The following is a 27,741-nucleotide window of genomic DNA, read 5'->3' as shown; positions in this document are numbered from 1 at the left end:
GCGAAGAAAAACAGCAAAGAGTTCTTTACTTATGTAAACTCTAGAAGGAAGGGGATGAATCAGATTGGTCCACTTAAGATCGATGGGTCAACTGTTGATGACCCTGCTCAGGTAGCTAACAAACTAAATGAATATTTTGCATCGACATTCACACATGAGGAGTTATTCAGCGAGGGGAATGCCAGCGGTGTATTCAACTCTAGCAGTAAGCTAGAGAATCTTGTAATAACTGAGAGCAAAGTGGAGGAGAAATTGTTGAAGATAAACACAAGAAAGGCACCTGGGGTGGATGAGATCTATCCAGTTATATTAAAGGAGGCAGCAAAGGAAGTAAGCAAACCCTTAGCCATAATTATGAGAGCTTCCTTGGACTCAGGGGAGGTACCCATGGACTGGAGATGTGCAAATGTGACCCCAATTCACAAAGGGGGATCAAAGGCTGACACAAGTAATTATAGACCTGTGAGTTTAACTTCTGTTCCCGGAAAATTAATGGAGGCACTGGTTAAAGAAACACTGCAGGATCATCTAGACAAGACTTCAGTTATAGCTAGGACACAGCATGGTTTTGTTAAGGGGAAGTCTTGCCTGACCAATTTGATTGGATACTATGATGCAGTCACAAAAGAACTGGATGCAGGGAATAACTTTGATATTATATACTTGGATCTTAGAAAGGCTTTTGATACTGTTGCACATGGAAGACTGCTGCACAAATTGGAGCAGTGTGGCATTGGAGGCAAATTGCTGCTATGGATAAAGGGGTGGTTGAGGGGGAGAAGACAGAGAGTGGTAATCAATGGACACTGCTCATCGTGGACTAATGTTATTAGTGGAGTCCCTCAAGGTTCAGTATTGGGTCCTTTATTGTTTTCTGTATTTATAAATGATATTGATGATGGTATATCAGGCTTAATGTCCAAGTTTGCAGACGATACGAAGGTTGGCAGGGTTGTCAAGGACACTACTGACACTATGCTGCTGCAACAGGATTTGGAAAGGTTGAGCAGATGGGCTGAGAGGTGGCAAATGAAGTTTAACATTGACAAATGTAAAGTACTACATATGGGAAACAGCAACCCCAGAGCAACGTATCAACTCTGTGGTACTACACTGACAGTGGTAGAGAATGAAAGGGACCTGGGGGTGGTTGTGCAAGCAGATATGAAGTTCTCTGAGCAGTGCAGACAGGCTGCAAGAGTAGCTCATGGTGTTATTGTCAATGATATATAGGAATTTTTCTAGCAGGGATAAGGAGGTGATTATGCCCTTGTATAAGGCAATGGTCAGGCCACACCTAGAGTACTGTATACAGGCCTGGAGGCCTCATTTCAAGAAGGATGTAGAGCTGCTGGAACGAGTACAGAGAAGGGCAACAAGATTGGTGAATGGGACAAAGGGGTGCTCTTACGAAGAAAGGCTTAAGTTTTGCGAATTACAGTGTCTGGAAACTAGGCACCAGCGAGGTGATCTGATAGAGGTGTACAAAGCCTTGAATGGTTTGAGCATGCTCAATGCTGATGGGATTCTTCCTCTTGCTCAGAATAATCACCTGAGAGGGCATAAATTCAAATTGAGGAAAGACAGATGTAGGATAGATGTGCGGAAATTTGCCTTTAGCCAGCGGGTGGTTGGTAGGTGGAACAGACTTCCATCCCTTGTCGTGGAAGTTGATACCCTAAATAAGTTTAAGGCTCAGCTGGACAGGTATTTCGAACAAACAGAGGGGTGAAGTGGAAGTGGTTATTTTTATTTATTTATGTTACTTTTTTTTTTTTTTTTTTTGGCTGATGCTGCATAAGCTTGCTTTCTTGCATCAAATGCCTCTGCTAATGCTAATTTCAGAGGTTCTCTCAATGCAGTATTAATGGTGGATTGTTTGTGTTCATCTGTTGAATCCTTTATTGTGGCCTGTGCTTGTATGATTGTGTATCCTTTCCATGCTTACTTCAATAAAAGCTCAGGGTTATTTTCAATGAGTTCTGTAATAACTCTTGAATGCTTTAATTACTCCCTGGTCAACGAGTTGAAGGGAGTGGAACTGAAGTGATATTGGGAATTGTTCAATATTAATACTGTTTAAATCAAAATATTTGCTATTATTACTTTAACATTCACTATTATCACAAACAGAACACAAACACAATTGCTAATTTTTTCAGAGATGGAATGCAATATGACCACGTGCAAAAATAATTTTTGCATGTGGTCAGAAAAATTATTAATGGTGTGCCAAAAGTCATTGCTGATGTCCTTGCTGTAGATGTGGAAGGGTAGTGAAATGTCCTGCCATTACAGGGAGAAGTTGTAAACTGGAATTTATTTAAAATGTCGTGCCGGAGTATAAACAGACAATTTATTTAAATTTTTAAAAAATAATAATAAAATAGTCATGAGTTCAGTTGGAAGACATGCACCAATTTTGATTTTGTCAACAGCAGAGGCTGAATGGATAGCAAATGACTAGCCAATACTCAAGATGTTTGCTTCCTCAATTGCAAGCAAGTATATAGAAGTAAATTTGTGAATGCTTAAGTTGTGAGCCATAAATTCACAGATGGCAAAGGACATGTATATGTATGCATATGTAAATTTTGTGCATACGTTGAGCTGATGATCAGTAAACTGATATTTATTTATTTTATTAATCATCTTATGGGTAGTCAACATTTATCTTTTCCACTTTTTAATAATTTTGCTCTATGCTTGAATGAGCTTTAATTTCAAAATATTTTCCTACCTTTGAATATTACATTAATCAAAGAAAGAACCATAAACTTAAATTTTATTTTTATTATATCTCCTTGAGCTCTTAAACTTTTTTGCAAAACGTTACTGTTATAAGTTGTCATTACGTTATAATCATTGAATGTTATATTGGTACAAGCTGGGTGCAGATAAAAAAAAAGATTCATGCATTACTATATGTATGTGAGTCAATAAATATGATGTGACAAGTTGAACTTCTTGTTATGAGTTGACTTTAAGCAATTTTAAGATTAAAAGTTAATCCCTAAACTTTTTGATCACACCTGATATAATTTTATCAGTGTGATTTAGAAGCACCCTCTATATGAGTGTATAATTGAGAAGAGAAATTAAAGAGAGAGGGGGGGGGATCTTTTAGACCACCTCAATAAAGAATAGAATGAAATCTGAAAGCCGCTGTCTCAGAGTCAAGGTTGTTAACATTGCCAATAGTGTAATGTTAAATAGTTTGAGATATTCACATATTGCTGTAAAAGGTTTAAAATGAACTGAAACAAAATAAAATGCTAAAATTCATACATAATATAATAATAATTATTATTATTATTATTATATGTCGCTCGTCTATCTTCCCTATGGTCTAATAGAGACTGCTGTGTTTTTGTGGAAGTTATCAGGGTTAACTTCATGTTAGCTATCTCTCTCTTCTCATGCTCTATGGCATCTATCAGCTATTATCAGTCTCTCCAGTCAGTGCTGGTCCAATTTATAATCCCTTCGGGATTGTAGCCTGGACCTGAAGAGATCATAAATTGGACTAACACCAAACTGGAGAGAATAACACTGACTGGAGAGTCTAGGCCATGGTGGTGGTGGTGGGGGGGAGATCTACGATCCCAGGGGGATCATAGTTTCGGTGATATTCCAATCATCAAGCCTTCGGGATCATAGATTAGACTACCAATGAGCTGGAGAGACTGACAATAGCTTGGAAAGGAGGAAGAAGGGGGCCTTATAGACCTCATCGAGCAACAGAAGACAGCGATAGCTAACCTAAAAGATTACTTCCGGAAAAACACAGCAGCACTCTATCAGGCCATAAGGATGGTAGACAAGCGACATACCTCATTCAAACTAAGTGAGAAGTCCCCTCCCACCCAGACAAAACAAAGCTAGAAAGATGCGCACAGAAGATACTCCATATTAGACACTACAGTGACTCCAACAAGACCACATAGATAAAATGGCTTCCAATGCATGGCTCACGAGTGTGATGCTCTTCCCTGGGAATAAAGGATTCATGCTCACCATCCAAGGCCAGATAATCGACACCAGGAACTATAGAAAATGCATCGCCAAAGAGCCCGGAGTGTCAGATGACATGTGGATGATGTCACCAGGCCTCAGAAATGATCCAACACATCACTGCAGGATGCAAGGTGATCACCCAGACAGAGTACACTCAGAGACATGACCAGATAGTAGCCAGTATAATACATCAGAAGCTAGTGAGGAAATACTATTTGATCAAAGAAAGTATACTATATTACAAGTACGGATCCCAGGCCATACTAGACACCAACCCACAAGCTGTATTGGGACTGTGCTGTAATAACAGACAAGCAATCCCACACAACAGACTGGACATAACCCTTGTTGACAAGAGGGAAAATGCTACCTATCTGATTGACATAGTGGTACCAACACTGGCAACCTCCAGAAAACCCATGAGGAAAAGATCAGGAAGTACACAGACCTAAGACAGAAGATCAAAGAGATGTGCCATATGCAACAAGTAATGACCATCCCAATCATCATGTCAACCACCGGTATGGTACCAAAGACCCTACGTAACGGCCTAGTAGCAATAGGTTTTCCCAAGAACACATACAAGGAATTCCAGAAAGTTGTGATCCTGAACACCTGTAGGATAATCAGAGTTCCTTGTCCAACAGTAACACCAGACACAACCACCATCCTGTGCACTTGGTAACAGTACCCATCACAGGGTGGAATCCCCCTCCCATCAGGGAGAAATAATATAATAATAATGGTACTCTTTAATAATCCCAAGTTGAATACATAAGATCAACCAGGAGACTCTAGAATGAGGATCAGTGGAGCCTTTATATATGAGGAATGATAGCAAAACAATGTTGAAATGAATAGTTTAAATGATTAATTATTTAGTTTACAGAATGCAAAATTCCTGTTCACCATTTTCTTGTCAGAAGCAATGACCTTGTGCATGTAGTATTCATGAACACATACTTCTCTCTGTTGCTTCCTTTCTATATACACTGCCCTCCTTGCTCAGCACAGGATTCACCTCACCTTCCTTCCTTCCTCCCTCCTCCTCCTCCTTTTAAATTTTGCTAATCGCCTCTCACTGTAAATTTAGCTGTGTGCTACACACCATACTTAGATCTGTGTGTGTGTAGTGTAAAGTAATATAATAAGTTAGAAGCATAATTCCATAGAAATGCAGGCATATAAAGGTTTATTAGATGAGAAAATATAGTTCTTTCTGCCTCTTGAACTATTAGGTTTCTGAGGGGAATGAAATCTGCTTTCCTATAACCCACCATATTTCCCATCTTTCAGTAAAACTGAAACAAAAACTCCTCACAGAGCGAGTATGAAATGTTGTTCATACTCGCTCTGTGACCATTGGATTCTCACCTAGTAAACCTTTATATGCTTACAGTGCTATGAAATTATGCTTCTAGCATATTAAAATATGGTGGCGCCTCCGTAGCCAGTTGGGCAGGAACAGCAGTGCATAGCACACGCTTCTTGGTTAGACCAGGGTTCAAGCCCATGACCACCAAATACGGAGTATGCGGAAAGGTCAGGGAATGACCACTGCATATCCCCGGAGCAATATGGCCTTAGTTGCTAATGCTCCTAAAAACCAAATAACAAACAACAAATATTAAATATGGTTCTAACCTATATGATATATCAGCATTATATGATATCTATATTTGCACTCAGCTACAAGTGCTGATGCACAGATTGGTGTAGTATTTAATCAGCAGTCATACTTAACAGTAGTACTTAGTATCTTAGTAGCCTATCCTATATATCCAAACATTACCTATGATATTTGTAAAACGAGGAAACTCCTTTGTATCTTCATATTGACAGATGCTGGCCTTTGCTGAAAATTTATCTTGTTTCAGTTATTGATGTGTTTTCTATTTTACTTTCATTATCTTAATAAGCAAACTGAAAGCCAAAATAATTTTAATATATATATATATATATATATATATTTTTTTTTTTTTTTTCTAAGTAAGTCATTAACTTTCATCTTTTAAATCTGCTACACTTTTCATTATTTTAATTTTGCTTTGGATTGCATTGGTGAGTGTCATGAAAGAATAAGGATTTTATCATAATTAAAAAGTTGTATATTTCATTTAAAATGGTTTAAGAGGTGTCTTAACATATATTGTTATGAATTCTTTATGAAAATTCACCTGCATATATATTACATTTTTCTGCCAGGTCTACTTAGAACGGCTTCTTACATATGCTGAAATAGATATAGTTCCAAGTACGTGGAAGAGGATAGTTCTTGGCGCAATATTGCTTGCTTCCAAAGTGTGGGATGATCAAGCTGTTTGGAATGTAGATTATTGTCAAATTCTGAAAGATATCAGTGTGGAAGACATGTGAGTTTTAAAGAAGTTTTTATGTGAACAATTTTTAATATGTAATATCAGATTAAAAAAAAACTAAACTTTTTTTTTAAATTTGAACTTTGTAAAAAAAATGTTCTTATGTAAAAGTAAGGCAAAAAATATTTACTGCGTAAATTTGCTGTTCAAGGGTATATTTAATTATTTCATATTCTTCTAAAGTGATTAGTAGTTTAATTTCAAGTATTAATTGCCATTTATTTAGACTACAATTTATAAACTGAATTGGTACTATTGATGTTCAAGCTTTAAAAAACTCTTTATATTAAGATTATTGTTAAATGTTTAATTCTGTTTAGTCCTTTGCATTTCATAACATTGGTACTTGTGAACTGCATATCTTTAACCCATTGCTATATGTGTGACTGTGTTGCAGCCTAATGTGTTTCACAGCAATTTTTGCATAAATAATTTCCCTAGCTTGCAGAGATTTCAATCTAAACTATATCTGTTTGGGTAGAAATATAACCTGTTTACCTACAGTTGCTACAGAAAAAGTAAACTAAAAAATAGTCAATTTTTGGCTAGTTCTAACAGTTATATGGAAACTCTATTTCATAATCTCCCAGTATTCTTGAAGCAAGTAATGCAAGAAATTATAAAAGCCATGCTACCAGAGTTAGGATTCTCTCTCTCTGTCACATTTTTAATATAAAAATTTGTCCATTTTTTTTTTTTTTTTACTGGTAATTATGCCTATGTTTACTAGAGGCATTGCTTCATCATATAAAAATAGCAGATCAAGTGCAAAATCATTTGAAGTGGTGCGAGTGCAAAGAATTTTTCACTTGTTACAGCAAAAACCTCCTAGAAGAATGGTTTGACTGTAGATGATCATTCTGATAGCTGCCAAACTAAATGAGTATTTTGCATCTACATTCACACATGAGGAGATTCAAGGAGGAGAGGGCCAGATGTTTATCACACTCTGACAGGGAGTTAAAATTATTTTGTAATAATTGAGAGCAAAGTGGAGGAGAAATTGTTGAAGTTAAACATAAGAAAGGCTGGGGTTAATGGAATCTATCCATTTTTTTTTTTTTTTTGGCTGGTGCAGCATAAGCCATAGGCTTTCTTGCACCATGCGGCCATTACTAATACTAATACAGTTATATTAAAGGAGGTAGCAAAGGAAGTAAGCAAACCCTTAGCCATAATTATGAAAACTTCCTTGGACTCAGGGGAGGTCCCCATAGACTGGAGGTGTGCAGATGTATCACCAATTCAAAAAGAGGGATCAATTGGGTGAAACGAGTAATTACAGACTTGTTAGTTTGACTTCTGTTCCAGAGAAAATAATAGTCACTAGTTAAAGAAGTATTGCAGGATCATCTAGACAAGACAGCAGTAATAATTCAACAGTTGTGTCTTGTCTGACCAATTTGATTGGATACTATGATGTGGTCACAAAGGTACTGGATGCAAAGAATAATTTTGATATCATATGTTTGGATCTTAGAAAGGCTTTTGATACTGTTGCACATGGAAGACTGCTGCACAAATTGGAGCAGTATGGCATTAAAGGCAAGTTGCTATAATGGATAAAAGGATGGTTGAGTGGGAGAAGACAGAGTGGTAATCAATGGACACAGCTCTTCATGGACTAATGTTATTAATGGAGTTCTCAAAGGCCATGTTGGGCCCATTGTTATTTTCTGTATTTATCAATGATATTGATGTGAAGGTATGACAAGCTTAATGTCAAAGTTTGCAGATGATACAAAGATTGGCAGGGTTCTTAATAACAGTAATGACAGTATGCTGCTGCAGCAGGATCTTGAAAAGTTGGGCTGGTGGGCTGAGAAGTGGCAACTGAAGTTTAACATTGACAAATGCAAAGTACTGCATATGGGTAGCAGTAACCCCAGAGAAATGTACCAACTATGTGGCGTTACACTCAGGGTAGTGGAGAATGAAAGAGGCCTGGGGGTAATTGTTCAGTAAGATATGAAGTTTTCTGAACAGTGCAGAGTGCAGGCAGGTGCCAGAGTAGGTCATGGGGGTCTTGTCAAAGATATACAGGAAAAGGGAACAAAGGGGTGTTCTTACGAAGAAAGGCTTAAGTTCTACAAATTGCAGCTTCTGGAGACTAGGCACCTGCGAGACAATCTGATTGAGGTGGTGTATAAAGTGGATGGATTGAGCAGGCTCAGTGCTGATGGGATTCTTCCTCTTGCTCAGATTACAAACCTGAGGGGGCATAAATTCAAATTGAGGAAAGTCAGTTGTAGAATAGATGTGCGGAAATTTGCCTTTAGCCAGCAGGTGGTTAATTGCTGGAACAAACTTGTATCTGTTGTTGTGGAAGTTGATAGCTTAAATAAATTCAAGGCAGAACTAGATTAACATTTGTAATGAATGGATAAGTGAAATGGGATGGGGTTTTTTTTTTTTTTTTTTTTGTTTTTTTTTGGATGATGCTGTATAAGCTTGCTTTCTTGCATCATATGCCGCTGCTAATGCTAAATGGTGCAAATTTTGTATGGAGGATGTGACTCGGGTGAAGAAAACAGTCAGGCAGAGTTTGATACAAATGCCTGAGGAGGTAACAAAACACATGGAGCTGCAACAAACATTTCCTAGAACCCCATTGATGAACAACGTGTGCAAGAAGTGAACTGGATGTGCCACAATAAACCATTTGGAAAGTGATAAGGAAACATTTTTAGCTGCAATTTTACTGATATCAGATGTTGCAAGCAATCACTAATGAAAAGTGTAGGAAAAAACTTTGTTTTGACATGATGACAATGCTTTTTGTTGATAAAAACAATCTGCTTGAGTAAATTATAGTCAGTTTAAATGCCAACACTTTGTTTGTGTACAGAAAACAAAGCCACATACCTGCTGGAAGATATTGTTGATGCTACTCCCAAAAGTCTATGCTTTTTCTGAATTTGCTGCAGAGAAAATTTATAGACATTTTTGTGGGAAAACCATCACTGAATTTTTGATATGCTCTTGAGTTTTCTGCTTCCAGTGAAAATCAGTGGGCCATTGATTTTCCAGCACTGCATCTCCCCAATATCAGTGGTGTATGATAGTCTGTCTGAATTAGCACCTAGGTAGGTAGATTGATTGTGATGGATCCCTTTCATTGGCCTCCAGCAGTCACCAGACTTATTGTTGCTTGACTTTTATCTCTGAGATTTTGTGAAAGATATAATCTGTCAGCAGCCATTGCCAAGACATGTGCATGAACTGAAGCCCAGGATTGCTGTTGTAACACAAGTGATCCCTGAAGCACTATGGAAAGTTTAGGAGAGGAGTCTCAGTTTTGATGGAATATTAGTTAAATGAGACCAGTATCACTTGTATTTTAAAATGTACAGCCCATTAAAAACTTTGTCCCTCTTTATTTTGATGCATTTTGTTCCTTCAGTCTCATGAATAAACAGAACTTACGTTTGAAGTTGTAAAGGTAATTTATAATAACCATGTACTTACAAACTTAAACTCATACCTTGACTTGATCCACCAGTCACCACAAGACTGCTTTTAGAAGATTCACTTGTAAATTCTGACTCAATTTACACACTAGTAATGACTGAAGTGAAATGCCCCTGTTTACTTCACACTAGCTTCTATCATGGAGTTAGATGAATGAGGCAATCATTTGTGGACACAGACATCAACTGCAACTAGAGACGATATGCTTGAATATGCAGCAGCAGCAGAAGAAGAAGAAACATGATGATTTCATGCCTTTGAGTCCCTTGTGTTAAAACTCACAAAAAAATGTTTGGGAGGATAGGATTAGCTGAAAATAGTACTTGTGTGAACCAACCAGTATTGTCACCTTCTTGCTCCAGAAAATCAACCGCTAAAATGACATGTTTCTGCTACGGCATCAGCACTAGATCCTTTGACATTTCCTTTAGCACTGTATTTATGGAAGTTCCACATGGGAACCATGAATCACTGCATCTCCCCAATTTTATTCTGGCATAAGAACACCAGCTTGTGTTTTAAATATCTTTAAAAACTGACCATGCAAAACATGTGAAAATTAGAATACTATTTTTTTTAGAAAATTAGAATACTATTTTACAGGAAACTCTCTAAAATACTGTACTTACACTCCAGTTCCTTTATTTGGCACATTAAAATTATCATTTTTTTAATCCAGAAATATTAAGAAAGCAATCTGGCACTCACATCAGTAATCACATTTGCCTTGGATCCATACAAAAAAAAGGGTGGCATTTCTCTCTTTTAGTGCTTTTGCTTATTCAATTAACAGTTAGCTTTCATAGCTTTGTGTGAACTGCTCTTCTTGAAAATTACAGCTGTGTGGCTGGTCAAATAGTACTTGTGTGAACCAACCAGTAACTAGTTTGACGGCACTTTATAATAGCTGAGAACAAAGACAAATAGAAAATGGCTGGTATTGAATACAGCTGGAAAAATGTATGTCATTAAATCTATAGTTAATCTCTTACATAAACAACTACTTACTAATGCCACAAAACAGATATATTTCCACACAGCCAATGTATTTGCTACCTTATAGCTCATCAGCTCGATGACTACTTATAATGGCTGTGAAAACTAATTAGTGTTATTATTGTGTGTGAGATATTTAATGTTTCTTAGTACTTCAGTACTTAAAATCAAAATGTCATGTAAATTGATAAAGATTGTACATACCTCATATAATTTTTACTTAAAAAGAATAGTTAATTTTTTTTCATCCTCCAGTGTGAATGTATTTTTTATTTTTTTATTTTGGTTTTGTTTATGTACATCGAACAGATTGAACTGTTATTTACACTTTTAAGCATTACCTTTTAGGGATTATAAATGCTTACTTGTAATAGTAATGGTATTTGCCGTATAGTGCAAGGATGCCGCAGGCTTTTTACTGCACTGGCAAAAAAAAAAAAAAAAAAACAACAATCAAGTAGATAAGAAAACAGATTATATGCTTCCCTCCCCACTGGATCTACTGGATACTTACCTGTAAAAATAAGTTCAGTTTGTTAGCACTTACTGTTCACTGAAACACTTCTCCAAACTGCTCAGTCACTTGATATACCTTTCTAGAATCTTGTGTGTGTGTGTGTGTGTGTGTGTGTGTGTGTGTGTGTGTGTGTGTGTGTGTGTGTGTGTGTGTGTAATAAAAAAAAAATTTTTCCAAACACACACTCAAAGCTAAAATACTATATGCTGTGCACACAACCACTGATGAGCACATGTAACAAGGAATGGGGTAAGCTCATAGTCCTTTTTTTATCCCCTTATTTCTTCTAACAGCTAAATCAGAGATGGACAATTTTGTGACTTCAAGTATTTTCTGTATTGCTATCAATATATAATGATCCACTCTGATCTTTCTGCAATTTGTATTGTGTTAAATTATTTGTTACTATAATTTTTAATCTTTCATAACTTGTATGTTTGTTAAATAAATTTTACTATTCTTAATTATAAGTTACACTATCCCTAACCATAGGCCATTAATACTAACAAAGTTCAAAATATAGAATGATTCTGACAAAATAAAATCTAAAAAATAAAAGTTTTTAGAAAAACTTTTATTTCAACATTTTACTTGGTAAACTGAACTACAATATTTCTCCCATTGGTGTGGAAGTCCTTTTATACTGCACAAAAAGTCTTCCTCCACAGTCGAAGTTCTTGCAGTACACCTCATGTTTTCATCTGAATGAAATCTTCATCCACAAAGGTTCTTACCTTTTGGAGAGAACAAAGTCACTAGAAGTTAGGTGTAAAGAACAAAGAGGAGATTGAAGATTCTAAACCTTGCACTAATGATAGCAGATTGTAGCAGTAGGCTGGGGTGTTTTCTGCTTTGAAATGCAACATCATCATCAGCCATTTTCAATCCACTGCAGGATGAAAGCCTCTCCAACAACTTTCCATTTCCTTCTGTTTTGTGCAATGACCATCCATTTACTGCTCATGAACTCTTGAATTTCATCTGTCCATCTCCGTTGTTGTCTTCCAGGTTTTATTTTAGCTCCTCTTGGGCACCATTCTTTATTTTCTTAGTCTATCTTGTCATCATGTCTTTGAGCTATGTGTCCTGCCCAAGTCCATTTCAGTTCTTTAGTTTTGATAAGAATGTCCTCTACTTGAGTTTTCTGCCTAATCCATGTGTTTCTCTTCTTATCCATGAATCTGATTCCTAATATAATTCGTTCCATTCTTTGCTATGTAGTTTTCAGCTTCTCTTCCATTCTTTTGGTGAGTGCCCAAGTTTCACTTCCATAAGTCATGGTGGGAAGTATACATTGAGTCATTATTTTATATTTCAGACAAATTGGGATATTGTTCCTCAGTATGTGACTATATTTCCTGAATGCTATCCATATGGAATTTATTCTTCTCTTGACTTCCAGCCATTATTATTATTATTATAGCTAATTATTATACAATCATTATTATAGCTAATGACTTATCTGAGATAAGTATTTTTCAATTTCTGCTCCTGCAATGATTATATTCCTACCTGGCATACTTGTTCATCATTACTTTTGTTTTAGCCATATTCATCTTTAGTCTGAAATCCTTACTGACTCTGCATAGCTGATTAAGATTTTCCTCTAATTCTTTGGGATCATGGCTTATGATCACAATGTAATCTGCAAATCGTAAATGGTTTAGGTACTCTCCATTCACATTGGACTGGTCGCAGAAAGGAGTCAATCTTCTGAAAGCTTTTTCAAGGGCAGCAGTAAACAATGTCGAAGATATTCAATTTTAAATTTGATACTATCTTTGTCTAGTCTAATAAAGGAGGTAGCATTCTCATATTTTATTTAAAATCATAATGTGTAGGATGTCTATGCCTTGTCTTTTCAGTGCCTGAAACATTGCCTTATACTGTATGGAGTCAAATACCTTTTCATATTCCACAAATGGCAGGCATAATGGCATTTTATATTCATTTGCTTTCTCCATTTAGCTGTGATATTACATGAAGGTGATCCATCGTTGTAGTGTATCTTAAGTTTGCACATCAAAAGCACTGTATATAAAGTTTATATAAAAAAAAAATATTTATTTGGCTAAAATTTTCTTTATTTTTGTTTTTTAATTAATGGCATGAAGACAAGTTTTTATCCTTTCTCTTAAAATAAGGAATTAAATAAAGTTAGAGACTAGGCACCTGCTCAGTGATCTGATTGAGGTGTATAAGGCCTTGAATGGGTTCAGCATGCTGAATTCTGATGGGATCCTTCCACTTGTTCAGATTACGAACCTAAGGGGGCATAAATTCAAATTAAGAAAGGACAGATGTAGAATAGATGTGCGGAAATTTGCCTTTAGCCAGCGGGGGTTAATTGCTGGAACAAACTTCCATCTGTCGTGGAAGTTGATAGGCTGAATAAATTTAAGGAGTAACTGGACAGGCATTTGGAGGGAATGGTGTGTGTGTGTTTTTTTTTTTTTTTTTTTTGGCTGATGCTGCATAAGCTCATACACTTGCTTTCTTGCATCACATGCCACTACTACTACTACTACAGATATGCAGTTAAATAAATGCTATGTGAGTTATGACTTGCCCTTTAAAATCATTTTTACCATTAGAAATCTTTATTACAATAACATATACATTATACACAACTTCCACAGCCATGAGGCCAGAGATTAATAATACTTATAAGATTTTATAATTCTAATTTTATTTTGTAAAGATAAATCTAATTCTCTCTTGGCATTAATTTATTTTCATGTAATAGATTTAAATAAAACCATCAAACCATCTTTACTTGGTTCTTTTTCATATGAGGATGTATTCGTTTGTATAAAATCAAATTGCTGTTATTCTAAAATATATCCTCTAATGCCTCACATTAGAGGATATATTTTATAGTTCTACATTTTGTTCAGTGAGTAACTATATTTACTATTACACATATATAATTTCTGCATAGTATTAATTTGATATTGTAACTAATTTTTTTTTTTTTTTTTCCCTTTTTAGGAATGAGTTAGAAAGGCAATTCCTTGAAATGTTACAGTTCAATATCAATGTTCCTGCTAGTGTGTATGCAAAATACTATTTTGATCTGAGAACGTTAGCAGACCAAAATGATCTCACCTTTCCATCAGAACCATTAAGTAAAGAGCGAGCACAAAAGCTAGAGGTATTTCTTTTTATATATTCTGAGTAGATTTAGTATTAGCTGTATAATGCAAGTAAACCAGAAACTTTTGCTGTGCCAGCCAAAAAAAAAAAATCTAAAATAAATAAATAATAAGATAAAATAAACCTATTTGACTCCCTAAGCTTTATAATTATTGCAAGCAATAATTGCAAACCAGTTATTAATCAGTCCACACTAGATTTTGAACAGGCTAAGAGTAGAAAACTTGATTCGTGTCCAAACAGTAGTCTAGCATTCTGGTCTCTTGCCAGAGCTATCAGCCCCCAATTTTTGCCCATCCGTATTTCCGCCACTTCCACCACAAGATATTATAAACACTGTGGTAATAGATGAATCACTAGTGCCTGGGTTCCCAACCTGTGGATCGCAACCCCCAAGGGGGTTAAAATGTTTTCTGGGGGGGAAGTTGCCGCAGTTATTTTTAGTTGCAATTATTTTTATAGGAAATTTCACCACGAAGGTTTTCAACACTTATTTATTTCAATATGGCATATGGCTACACTGCAATATTCTACTAATGATTGTAACACTGATTTTTGATAAATGAAAGGAAGTGACTTAGGGTCCACCACAGCAGATACTTAAAAAATATTAAAAGTCTGCCATGTTCATACATATTAAACATTTTATATTATTTTAATTATATGCTATGGCAGGCCTTTAATGTTTTTTCATTCCACCGTGGTGGACCTTGATTCACTCCCTAAAAATAAAATATACAAATGTAGTGTTATCGTTAGAATAAAATTCTATGTTACAAATAGTAAACTGAAAAAAATATTCACTACGATGCAAAATTCAATATCAAAATTCATTTTTAATCGGTGTCTCAATGTGTGAATAACAGACTGTAGAATACGGACCGTCGAATAAAGGTGAGTTGCTCTCTTAATGCAGTTGAAGATCACTCCATATGTTTTGCTGATGCTGCCATGTTTGCAACGATGTAATTCAATAATATCCGCAATGGGCTGTCTAATGCAAACTAGCTCGAACTTTGTTCGCCAGTAGTCAACCACCTTTAGTTGGCATCATGATAGAAACCAGCCACTCGCTGTCAAGTGCAGGTTAGCTACTGCTTGCACTTTCTAAAATCTAAAGAATATCGGCAGGTTGTCATCACTCCGTGCTAAATCTGTACCCATGGAGAAAAAACGTAAATATTCAGAAGACTGTCTGAAATTTGGCTTTTACCACCTTGATTAGCAGTGGCATAGAGAAGCCACAATGCGTTTTGTGCGATGTCGTTTTCAGTACTGAATCTATGAAATCTTCAAAAGTGAAATGTCACTTAGAGACAAAGCATTCAGAACATACTAAAAAGGATTTGGAGTTCTTTCGACTCCATGAAACTGGTTTCAGACATCAGAGACTTGATCCTACAGGAAGTTTTCAGCAACAGAGCATAGCAGCAGTGCAAGCATCATATGAAGTCGCATTGGAAATGGCCAAACAAAAAAAAACTTACATGATTGGAGAAATTGTTATCAAACCCAGCATGTTGAAGATGATGAAGTTAATTCTTGGGGAAGCCAGCGAGATACAGATGCGACAAATATCTGTCCAATGACATTATTTAGAGGTGCATTTCAGATATGTCCGTAGGCATGAAAGAGCAGGTTTTGAATGAAATCAAAGTTTCTCCATTGTTGTCTTTTCAAGTTGATGAATTAACAGACATAAGTTCATGTTCTCACTTGTTTTGTCTTCGTGAAATATATTCATTCAGATGATATCAAAGAAAAGTTCCTGTTTTGTAGTGCACTTGAAAATACTACAAAAGGTGAAGGTATTATGGAGAAGATAAATACCTTTTTTGAAACTGGAGGACTACAGTGGAAAAACATGTGTGGGGTTTGTACAGATGGAGCACCAGCTATGCTAGGGTCCAAGTCGGCCCCTTTCAGACAAAAGTGAAAGAACTTACTCCCCAAGCAAAGGGCATTCACTGCATGATTTCCCAATATGCTCTTACCAGTAAGACTCTTCCTGCTCCTCTGCAAGAGGTACTTGATTCTCTGATCACAATTGGGAATTACATCAAATCTGGAGCCCTCAACACCCATCTGTTTAAAGAACTCTCTAAAGACATGATTTCTGATCATGAGATTCTTCTTTTCTACCCTGCTGTACGCTGGTTGTCGAAAGGAAATGTCAGTCGTGTCTTTGAGTTGAAAGATGAAATCAAGTTGTTCCTGGAAGTGCAAGGGAAACATGACCTTGTGGCTTACATTAATGATGAAGCGTGGAAGAAAAGAGTTGCTTACTTAGCAGACATTTTAGACCAGTTAAATAAGCTGAACCTGAAACTTCAGGGAAAGGAAACACATTATCCAAGCTGCAAAACTGGCATTGGAAAGTAAATCTTGGAAACATTGCCATGTTTGAAAAACTCTGCAGTGTGGTAGGGGAATCTGAAGGTGAACTGGATGAGAATCTGAAGGAAGAAATTACTGGGCACCTTGAAAAGGAATTTCAGTGGTACTTCCCTGAGCTTACAGAAGAAGAAGCTGCACTGGTATGAAACCCATTCTCTGCTTCCCTGAATGTAGCCAGCAATCCCGATGAAGTATAGGATGAATTCTTGGATCTGCAGAATGATTCCTCGGCATGTAATTTGTTTTATTAAAAATTGCTGACTCGGTTCTGGTGTTGTGTGTTCTCAGTCATATCCAAATGTCACAATGCTTGCCTGTTTTTTACATACATACCTTTGCAAGAGTGGATTTTCAATGCTTCTTCATATCAAAACAAAGATAAGAAGCAGACTGAATGGTGAGGATGACATGAGATTGGCTTTAAACACTCAGCCACAAATTTTGAAGCTGCTTGCCCAGATGCAAGTACAACCATCACATTAAATATTAGGTTAGAATTATATTCTGAAAAATATATTTTTAATGTGTTTTCTTTACCCTATTAAAAATGCCTTTTTATGTAAATGTGGCTGGGGTCACAGGTTACTTGGCTACTTATGAAAGGGGGGTTACTTGTAAAAGGGTGTTGCAACTCGAAAAAAGGTTGGGAAACACTGCACTAACAGATAAAGCAGTTTTGTCAGCATTTTGATTGCTATTGGTATATGTGATCAAATCCTGATATAAGCCTCTTTTTTATTATTATTTATTTATTTATTTTATTTATTATTTTTTTTTAATTTCCTAAGTATTCTTTGATTCTTTTAACAGAAAAATGAATAAAGTGATATAAATAAGAATGTGACCAGGAAGAGAATTTACTGATTAAATAAACAAATTATCATATGTTAAACTGGAGCCTTATTTTTGACCTTTATTATATATTATTAATATCTAAAGAATTATACCCCAAAACCTTCTAGTTGTTGAATTTCAATGGTAGCAATTTAAAATCATCATTATAAACAACTCACTCTTTATTCCATATATCTAAATTTTCATATGATAAATTGTTAAATTAAGAAAAAAAGAATTAATAAAGGAAAAGCTATTTAAAATGCTACTTCTTTGAAGTGCACTTCATTGAATGTGTTGAAACTTGCCAACTGGAAACAAAACAAATTGAATATGGTCACATTCCAAATATTTTAGCATTAGTAGTGGCATACGATGCAAGAAAGCAAGCTTATACAGAATCAACCAAAAAAAAATTACTCATTTCACCTATTAATTCCGTCCACAAATTTGTCTGGTTCTTCCTTAAATTTATATAATCTATCAACTTCCACAACAACAGATGGAAATATGTTCCAGCAATCATACTTCCATCTCTCCACTCTCCAGCTGAAGACAAATTTCTGCACATTTATTCTGCAACAGTCTTTCCTCAGTTTGAATTTATGCCCTTTCAAATGTGTAATCTGAGCAAGAGGAAAATTCCCATCAGCATTGAGCTTGCTCAAACCATTCAAAGCCTTAAACACCTCAATCAGATCACCTCACAGGTGCCTAGTCTCCAGATGCTACAATTTGCACAACTGAAGCCTTTCTTGGTAAGAGAGGCCTCCAGACACTGTTTTGCCAGTACTCAGTGTTGTCTGACCAACTGTGTGGTAATACACTGAGATTGGTAGAGAGTGAAAAGGAACTGGGGGTAATTGTGCAGGCAGATATGAAGTTTTCTGAGCAGTGCAGATGGTCTGCAGATGGTCCTCCTCTTGCTCAGAATAATAGCCTGAGAGGGCATAAATTCAAATTGAGGAAAGACAGTTGTAGGATAGATGTGCGGAAGTTTGCCTTTAGCCAGCAGATGGTTGATTGCTGGGACGAACTTATCTGTCGTAGAAGTTGATAGCTTAAATAGATTCAAGGCAGAACTAGACAAACATTTGGAGCAAGTGGATGGGTGAAATGAGAAAGGTCTGTTTTTTTTTTTTTTTTTTTTGCTGATGCTATATAAGCTTGCTTTCTTGCATCATTTGCCCTGCTAATGCTATAGTTACATTTAGTATTCCTCTTACAAAATTCGTGAGTAAGGCTGTATTTTAAATCTTACCCAGTTGTATGCTTGGTTAGGCAATTTGTTCAGTTTATTTGCTTTTATTTTTTATTTTTTTTTATTTGAATTTGTCTTGGTACATTATGATCAAAAATGGGGTATCACGGGGATCCTCTTTTTTTTTCCTTTGCTATTTGCTCTTTGTATGACTGGTGTTTTGACCATTTGCTGATGAAAAAGTTAGATTGAGTCAATGATGGTATCAGAGACTTGCAATTGGGGTCACATTTTCAAATTACATTTTCACATCATATAGTATTCATTTTTAACATTACAGTTAGAGAACCTTGCACACTTGAAAGTGTGCATATCATCTAATGGTCTGTCTGTTAATGTTTATAACTAATATTGTTTCTTGTATAGATTGCTGTATGAAAGGAGAGTTGCTCCAAAACTAATGGCTTCAAATTTTTTATTAGCTGCAACTGTAGGTATGCCAAGTGAAGCTGTACATATTGCTTACTTACATTTATTTTTCTACATATTCACCACCACTTTGTATATATTTTTCCACCTCACAACCAGATCCTGCATTCTCCCCTCCCTTAAAAGTTGCTGCTAACCTCCAGGAATCACTTAACACCCATCATCTGTGGTGACGGATTCCTCACAAGAGCCATCCTTTATAGGGCCAAACAAGTGAAAGTCTGGTGCAAGGTCAGGATTGTACTGGGGATATGGCAGAACATTCCATCTGAATTTCACAATGCTGGTATAGGTTCTGGCATTGTCATGCTAAAAAAAAAATTTTTCTTTCTACTCTGGCTTCACTTGCTGTTTGTGTCTTTAGATTTTTTGCTGTCTCCATACAGTGAACAGAATTGATCATGTCTCTAAATAAACAACATCATTATTCCTGTAGATTACTGGGCCACGAAGGTAAATCCTTGTTTCTATTCAACAAACTGCTGCTTTGTTGCCAGTTCATAGTGGTACCTGGGTCTCATCTTTTGTGGTGAAGCTGTCAAAAGAATTTGTAGAACCTGCCTGGCACACAATTTTCTCTATCCTAGATTGTCCAGAATTATTTTCATTTCAATAAAATCTATTTCCACTCTAGCACACATTTCTTAGTTCTTAATACATTGGGCTTCATGAATCAGTTTATCCACGCTCTCTGCTCCTTTACTGCAGTGCATGGACAACCTAACCTTGGCATGTCCTTCAGCCACTGTCACCATCACTGATGTGTCTAACCAACTGCCCAAGACCAACTTTGCTCACATCAACTATCATGACCACATAAATGTTCTTCCCACATCAGTGAGTCTCTGTGGGTGAAGGTGTCTCTGCATTCAGGAATAGAATAAGAAACCACTGCTTCATATGTCAATGTCACCTTCATTTTCACAGACACTACTGCCCTGCCACCTGGCATATGATTTTTGAAACTTACATGATATTGGCAGTAATATTAAATTTTCACCTGATACCAATACATTTTATATATAACAATGTACATGAGTTGGGGTTGGGGGATTTAGAAACCAGTTTTCAGAATAGTTCTTGTATGTATCTAATTATGAATTAATTTCAAGGGTATGTAAAGTTGCAGATTCAATAGTTATCTACCCCATCACATTAATCTAGAAATCATGTTTCATATACTGTACAAGCATCAAGAGTTTTAGACCTGTTACAATATTTAAGAATTTTAATGAGACATGGAATGAATAATCACATTACATCAAAATTTGCAAAATACTGGCAGACAACTTCTCTGCTAATTTTGGATAATGCCTCTTGTCTATAACACAAATGTGAGATATTTATATTATAAACTGGATTTTACTTATGATTGTTTCATATACTGTACAATCATGTTAGAGAGACTAGTGTAGTTTCGCTGATATTCTTATCTTTGAGGATCAAAGATGGAATAGGGTACTGTTTAAAACTGCACTAGGAATCTCTTTAATTATTATACAGGGTGTCTCAAAAATATTGGTACAAACATTAAGGGGAGGTAGGTAATATCTAAAGGAATGTGAATCACATAGGAACCCATAACCGGAAACGTCACCGTAAGTTGGTAGACGGCGCTGTTCATTAGTTCGCGAGAGGAAAAATTTCTGGTTTACTCATTCAAGAAGTAGTTGCCGCACGAAGAGCATGCATTGATATACGAACTGTGAGCTGGCAGGCATGCACCTAGTGTACGGATTAGCAGAGGGTAATGGACGAGCCACTCAACGAATTTATGGAGAACGCTTCCCAGACAGACATGTACCAGACCACCATTTGTTTGTGTGTGCATCAAAATTTGTGCGATTATGGGTCATTTAGAGGTAACAGGAATAGTGTAGGCAGACCACGTTAGACGCGAACTCCCTCCATGGAAGAAAGTGTGTTGAATGCCATCCAAAATAATCCTACTACCAGCACATGTGTCGTTGCAGTGTACAGCGTGTCTGACACGACAATTCCTTACACCCCTTTCATCTCCAAAGGGTTCAGTTACTGCTCCCCCAAGATCATCCTGCACGTGTGGCTTTTGCGCAGTGGTTTCTCCAAGAAAGTGTTCGAGACTTGAATTTTCCAGCCTATGTTTTGTTCACGGATGAGGCTTATTTCACTCGGGAAGGCTTATTCAATCAGCACAATGCTCATGTGTGGGCTCACGACAACCCACACGCTGTGCGCCCCCATGCGGCACATCATTGCTTTGCAATAAATGTGTGGGCAGATATGGTCGGTGACTACTTAGTCAGCCAATACCTGTTACCATCCCGCATGAACTCCGTTAAATATCGGATCTTTCTTGAACAAGTTCTACCAGGATTACTTGACGATGTTCCAGCAAACGTGAGACACAACATTTGGTTTCAACATGACGGAGCACCTGCCCATTATGGAAGGTGTGTTCGTGCCCATTTGAACAGGTGTTTTGGGCGTCGATGGATTGGCCATGGTGGACCTGTTGCCTGGCCCCCACACTCACCTGATTTATCGAGCCTTGATTTCTTTCTGGGGGGGGGCCTCATCTATCGTGTATGAATCGCCTGTGGAGACGGAAATAGATCTTGTGGCGAGCCTCATCTGCGCTGCTGCTACTGTCAAAGAAACTCCAGGTGTGTTCGACCGTGTCCGCCAATCCATGCTGCGTCGGTGTCATCGCATCTCATGGTGGAACCTTCGAGCATCTGTTGTAACATCATGAAATGCATTCATCTCATACTCCATTGTTAATATTATGTCAAATAAATGTTTGCCACTAATTACTGTCTTGTGTCATTTCTGCTTCTTGTGCCTCTGCTACTACTTTCCCGTGACATTTCCAGTTATGGGTTGCTATGCGAATCACATTCCTTTAGCTGTTACCTACCTCCCCTAAACGTTTGTACCAATATTTGTAAGTTTGTACCAAAAATATTGGTAATACCAATATTACCAATATTTTTGAGACACCCTGTATAGAATTGAAAGATTTAAAAATATTTATGATTTAGAGTTAACACTTTACTTCAATTTTAAAAATGAGAGCAAATTTGTATATTTAAGGTCTGATGATATTTGCTAACTTTTAAATTGATAATACTGTATAATTTTTTTTTTTATAATATTTTATGTATTACATCCAGTTGCTTAGTTTGGGGAGGGGTATGTGTGTATTATTTCCTTCTTAGTATATCCGAAGAAAAAGAAAACAGCATACACACCTGAATTGCCACACACACTTTGAGGTGGAGACAGATTTTGATATGTGAAATTCAGTGATGCATTCTCAAGTACATCTCTTATCTGTTAATACTGCTCCAGACTTGTAATGGTGCCATTTCACATCAGCAAAGAATGAGAAATTAGTGGGATGCAATTTTGCACACTCTGCAGGATCTTCTTCAACATTGTTAACACTGTTTTTGAGCTAGCCCCTACTTCAACATAACCTGACGTGCCATGCACCACTTCAGCAAAGGAACCAGGCCTTGACACTGTTCGTTGATGTCTAAATAATAATATGGTTCACCATACATATGTTTGAATAACAGAAGGTATTTCCCCATTGCAAAACAGTCTGTAATATGAAAATTCATTGCCTCCATATTTTTATTATGAACTGTGCCAACACTTTGCAGTGTTTTCTACTCTGATGACATTGATTATGAACTCTAATCACTAGTAGTACTTTCTTAGAATTTCTGATGACACTGATTCTATACATACTTAAATTATTATAAAGGGGCCAAATGAAATGAATCACCTAACTTCCAAGACAATTAAGTCTTGCCTCTGTCTTACAGATATGGCCATTCATACCAATTATAATAACGGAACGGTATGCAAGTTATCTGATCTTAGCTTTTCTGCAAATACACAACAGTGTTATTACTGCTTATCCATAATCCATTTCAAAATTCTGTATCTCATGGTAAAATAAGATTGAAAAAGTAATTTTCAAACACTTGATAGTTGCCACTGATCTTAATTCGATTAGCATCTGTTATTACTTAATATTATTTTTAGTTTGCCTTTTGTCTGAAATCAAGTTGTTTGAATTTAAGTTAAAGTTAAAATTATACTTGTGTATAGCTTTAATTTTTGGAAGAAACTGTGAAGTTATCAGCTTATAAGTTTAATCTAGTAGTAACTTATATTGTATTTTTAATTAAGAGTTAAATGTTTGTATTTAACTATTTGACACTGTATAATTGTAATCCCTTTATTTATTCTTATAGGCAATGTCACGAATTTGTGGTGATAAGCTAGCAGATCTTCACCAAAATGGTTTCAAAAAATGGTCCAGTCTAGATAACATTGCCATAGTGAAACGCAGTGCAGCTATACTGTCTTGACATATGTGGCTTAAGAAAAAAGAACTGGACTTGAATCAAATAACTGCCACATGGTGGTGGTATTATGTAGCCTGGTGGGCAGGGAGAATTCTGCTGTGATTTTGCTTTTCATCCAGAGATGTTGAGTATTTCCAGAAACTAAGAAGTCCTCGTTGTTTATGGCATCCTGCGGAAATTTGGCTAAATATAGAGTTCTTCCTTAAGTTAAGTCCTTCAGCAGGTGTGCTCTTGATATGAGTGAATGTGGCAAATGACTGTTAGTTGTACATTACATTTTTATCACATTCTGGGGAAAGGGGGACTTTTGAGTAGGTAGTTATCTAGTGAAACAGATTCCTTTGCTTTTGACTTAAAAAAAAAAAAGTTCAGCATTTAAAAACATGGACAGTGTGGCTTTGAATGGATGTACTATTTCTTTTAAGAACATGGCTATGGATGACAGTGCCGAAATACCAGCTTAGTAAAAAAAAAAAAAAAAAAAAAAAAATCTGTTAAAGTGCTTTCTAATTCATTTCCATATTCATATTTCTAATCATAATCCCATGTAAATAATGTACACTGCACCAGACATACCATTTTGATATTTTTTAGGTTCCGTTATGTTTTTCAAAATTACTGGCAACAAATTCCTTTCCATTCTTCCTCATTACTAATCATTAGTTGTTGACTCAGTCAGCAGCAACAGCTCACATTACATCTTTGAGGAATAGATAGTAAAAAGTTTTTAACTGTTGAGTCTGTGTTATATTTCATTTCATAATACACAAACATTTAACCCAGTGTTACTAGTAACTGATACTTGCAAATAAGAATTTGCAAATATCAGTTATTGATACTTGCTATTATCTTATCAATTATCTCATAATGGTATAACTGAATTGTACTTTATTCCACTTGAAAATGAAACAAAAGAAATTAAGTTTCCTGAACTAAGTAACATCACAGTTTTGAATAAAATAGTTTTTTTTTACAAATAACGTTTTCTTTCTTTGTCATCATCTAAATCTGTTATACCCAGTGATTGTGTAGGCCATGATAGTATCAATCAGTCCTACTGGACTATCAGATTTCTCTTTACTAATTCCTTTCTCCATACTTCCTACATATTAGAACTTTAATCTTCACTGGAGTAAGCTACCCTTTCTCTAATGCTTACTTGATGCACTGATCCCCTTGCTATTGGTTTATCTGTAGGCCTATTATTATCATACATTTTTGTTTTGAGTATCTGTTTAGCTAATTCTCCCTCATCCTTTCTACATGCTCATACCATCTTAAGTTTGCTTCACTTATCTTTCATTTGATATTTGATATCCCCTCATTTGTAATATGGTTATATCATTTCTTCCTTCTGTTAGTTTTACTTAATTTTCTTAAAACTTGTTTCTGAAGATTTTAATGTTTGATCATTTCCTTTATTTATTTATTTTTTTTTTTTTTACCCTTCTGTCATCTCTGTAGGTTAAAATAGCCTTAAAAACTGCATGATAAACCACTCATTTTGTTTACTGAATAATTTCTTTTTTGCTTCAAACGAATTTGTCTCACTAGCTTTCTGCAGTTCTACTTTACTTAGTTTATTGTTTATTTCCATTACACAATCTTGGTTATTTAGTATATACACTCTAAATTTTCCTTCTGTATTTTTCTTCACTTTTGTTTTTGTGTAACCAATTTTCATGCCAAATTCTCTGCAACCTTTGATTTATTCAGAGATACTTGACAATTTTGTAAGCTACTGTTTAACAGCACAATATCGGCATATAATAATGATCCAATTTTTATATCTTGTGCACTAAATGTTGCCAGTGACTACGTAGCCGAGTGTGCAGGAGCGGGAGTGCAGTAGCACACGCTCTTTGAGTAGACCGGGGTTCAAGCCCCTGACTGCTGAATATGGTTGATCTGCCAACCCGCACTGGACCAGCGTGGCAGATTATGGTCCATTTCCCTCAGCATGAATTGTTGAGGAGGCTTCCATCCTGCAGTGGGTTGACAATGGCTGCACTTTACTTTTTTTTTTTTTACATTCTTTTATTAAATTGTCCATAACAGTTATGAGAAGTGCAATAAGGTTTATACCTGCCTCACTCCAAGTTTAACTTTACACTTGGGGTTTTTCTAAAATTTTAAAGAGCAGATTTCTATGTATTTTGTCATATGCTTTATAAAGATCAACAAAGAATAAATACTGGTTCCCGTTTTGTTCCCATTACTTTCTAAGACACTTGAATAGATTTTACTTGGTATACTCAGATAAGGAGTGAAATTCCTCTGTAATTTCCATATTCAATTATATTTACCTCTTTATATATTAGCACAATTAATGCCTTGTTCCAATCTTCTGAAACTTTTTTCCCTCAAATATACTTATAGATAATGTGACATAACCTGTGATACTATTTTCCCCTCCATCTTTCAGGTCCAATTTCACATGTTGTTGATGGCTCTGTATACATTATTTTTCATGGCTTTTCTACCTCATTAATATGGAGAGTATCCAAAAATTTCCCTCGTTTCAACTTTTTCCTCCCCTTCAATTATGTGTTTAGTTCCTTCATTTAATCAGAGTATTTGCACTGTAATTCTGAAATATCCTTCTTTTGTTTTACTTTTCCCTTTGATTACTTATTTGTGGTTTTTATCCTCGTAAGATTAATGAAATGCCAAAATATTTGTTCACCATACTAACATTGTTTTTTTATCTTCTACAAGATTTTTTTTTTTTTTTTGTTCCTTTCTCACTTACCAGCCCTAATGCCCTTTTCTCTATATTCCAATAAGAATTTAGTTTTATTTACTAAAAATTTATTGTAATATTTTTTCCTTTCTCTAACCGATCTTTTAACTTCTTGGATTTACTATGGCCTTTGACTTTTTTATCTTTACAGACCTCCCTGCATACCTCTTTTTGCAGCTTTCATTGCATTTTTCCTTTTATGAATGCCAATTAGAATTACTACCAAAAAGTCTAAATTCATTAGTAGTTCATCTTCATTTTGTTTTCACACATTTTTTATTAATGTGTACAGAGGTTTAACTGAGTAAATCATTTATATTTTCCAGTAAAGTTTTACTAATATTGACTTAATATTAACATTGGCAATGTGGCACAAGAGGAGGGATATGTACATGTTTGCCATCTCCTATAGATACCAATCCAGCTGACCTTTGAATCTATAAGTAATCTAATAAGTAAGTAATAAGTATTTCTCCAAAACATCCACCTCACTTTCTCATGGATGCAGTTTATAGCAATGATTAACAATTTACTAGTTAATGGAAACCTTTCTACAATCCAGGCTATCACCCTTTCCCTTTTTGGGCAAATTTATGTCCTCTAGCTCTATCATAATTTAACCCTTTTGTGCTCTTCCCAAGGAAACTGTTACATGTTTAGTTCAGGGTCAAGAAGACCCTAATTATATAAACTTGGTAACATGAAGGTATTTGTTAAAATTACTTATTACAATTTTTATAATTCTCCTCACCATGGTTAGTAATCTAGTTGATGATAATAAAATATCTTATTAATAGTTTCATTAGTTTCAAAAAATTTGTATTTCAGTCTGTTTAGATTTGATGCCAGTTTTAGGAAGTTTATAACACAGCTGCCAAAAACGTTTTTCCTTTAAAATACCACTAAACATTTTTCCCTTAAACCTTATATATCACGATAACACTGAAGATGATGTATTGTAATAAGTGTTTCAAACATCAATCTGTTATGAGTAAGGCTTGCTACTTTACTTGTGCAGAACAAAAGTGTCCCAAAAAAGTTCTGATTTCTAATCTGAATTTTTTTACCAATAACCATATAAGTTAAGAGTGTATAGTAATACATTTTTAAAAAACAATCCATTATAAACTGTTTCTATGCATAGAATAAAAATGATCCATAGAATTATGTTTGGCATT

General features: G+C 35.7%; 1 protein-coding gene across 1 annotated transcript in view; it reads left to right on the top strand.

The window, feature by feature from the left end:
• Positions 1-24,281, top strand: part of CycY (cyclin Y) — a 96,053-nt gene extending 71,772 nt beyond the window's left edge. The window contains exons 6-8 of the mRNA XM_090385576.1: positions 6,223-6,389; positions 14,371-14,533; positions 23,707-24,281. Coding sequence (XP_090241702.1) covers positions 6,223-6,389; positions 14,371-14,533; positions 23,707-23,823 — 447 coding nt within the window. The 3' untranslated portion in view covers positions 23,824-24,281. The remainder of the gene's footprint in view (positions 1-6,222; positions 6,390-14,370; positions 14,534-23,706) is intronic.
• Positions 24,282-27,741: the final 3,460 nt, after the last annotated feature.

The sequence above is a fragment of the Mastigoproctus giganteus genome, chromosome 1 (assembly GCF_048544385.1).
Source record: "Mastigoproctus giganteus isolate SK-2022 chromosome 1, ASM4854438v1, whole genome shotgun sequence".
NCBI lineage: Eukaryota > Metazoa > Arthropoda > Arachnida > Uropygi > Thelyphonidae > Mastigoproctus > Mastigoproctus giganteus.
The sequence above is the reverse complement of the archived record's forward strand: the minus strand, read 5'-3'. Positions and strand labels throughout refer to the sequence as shown.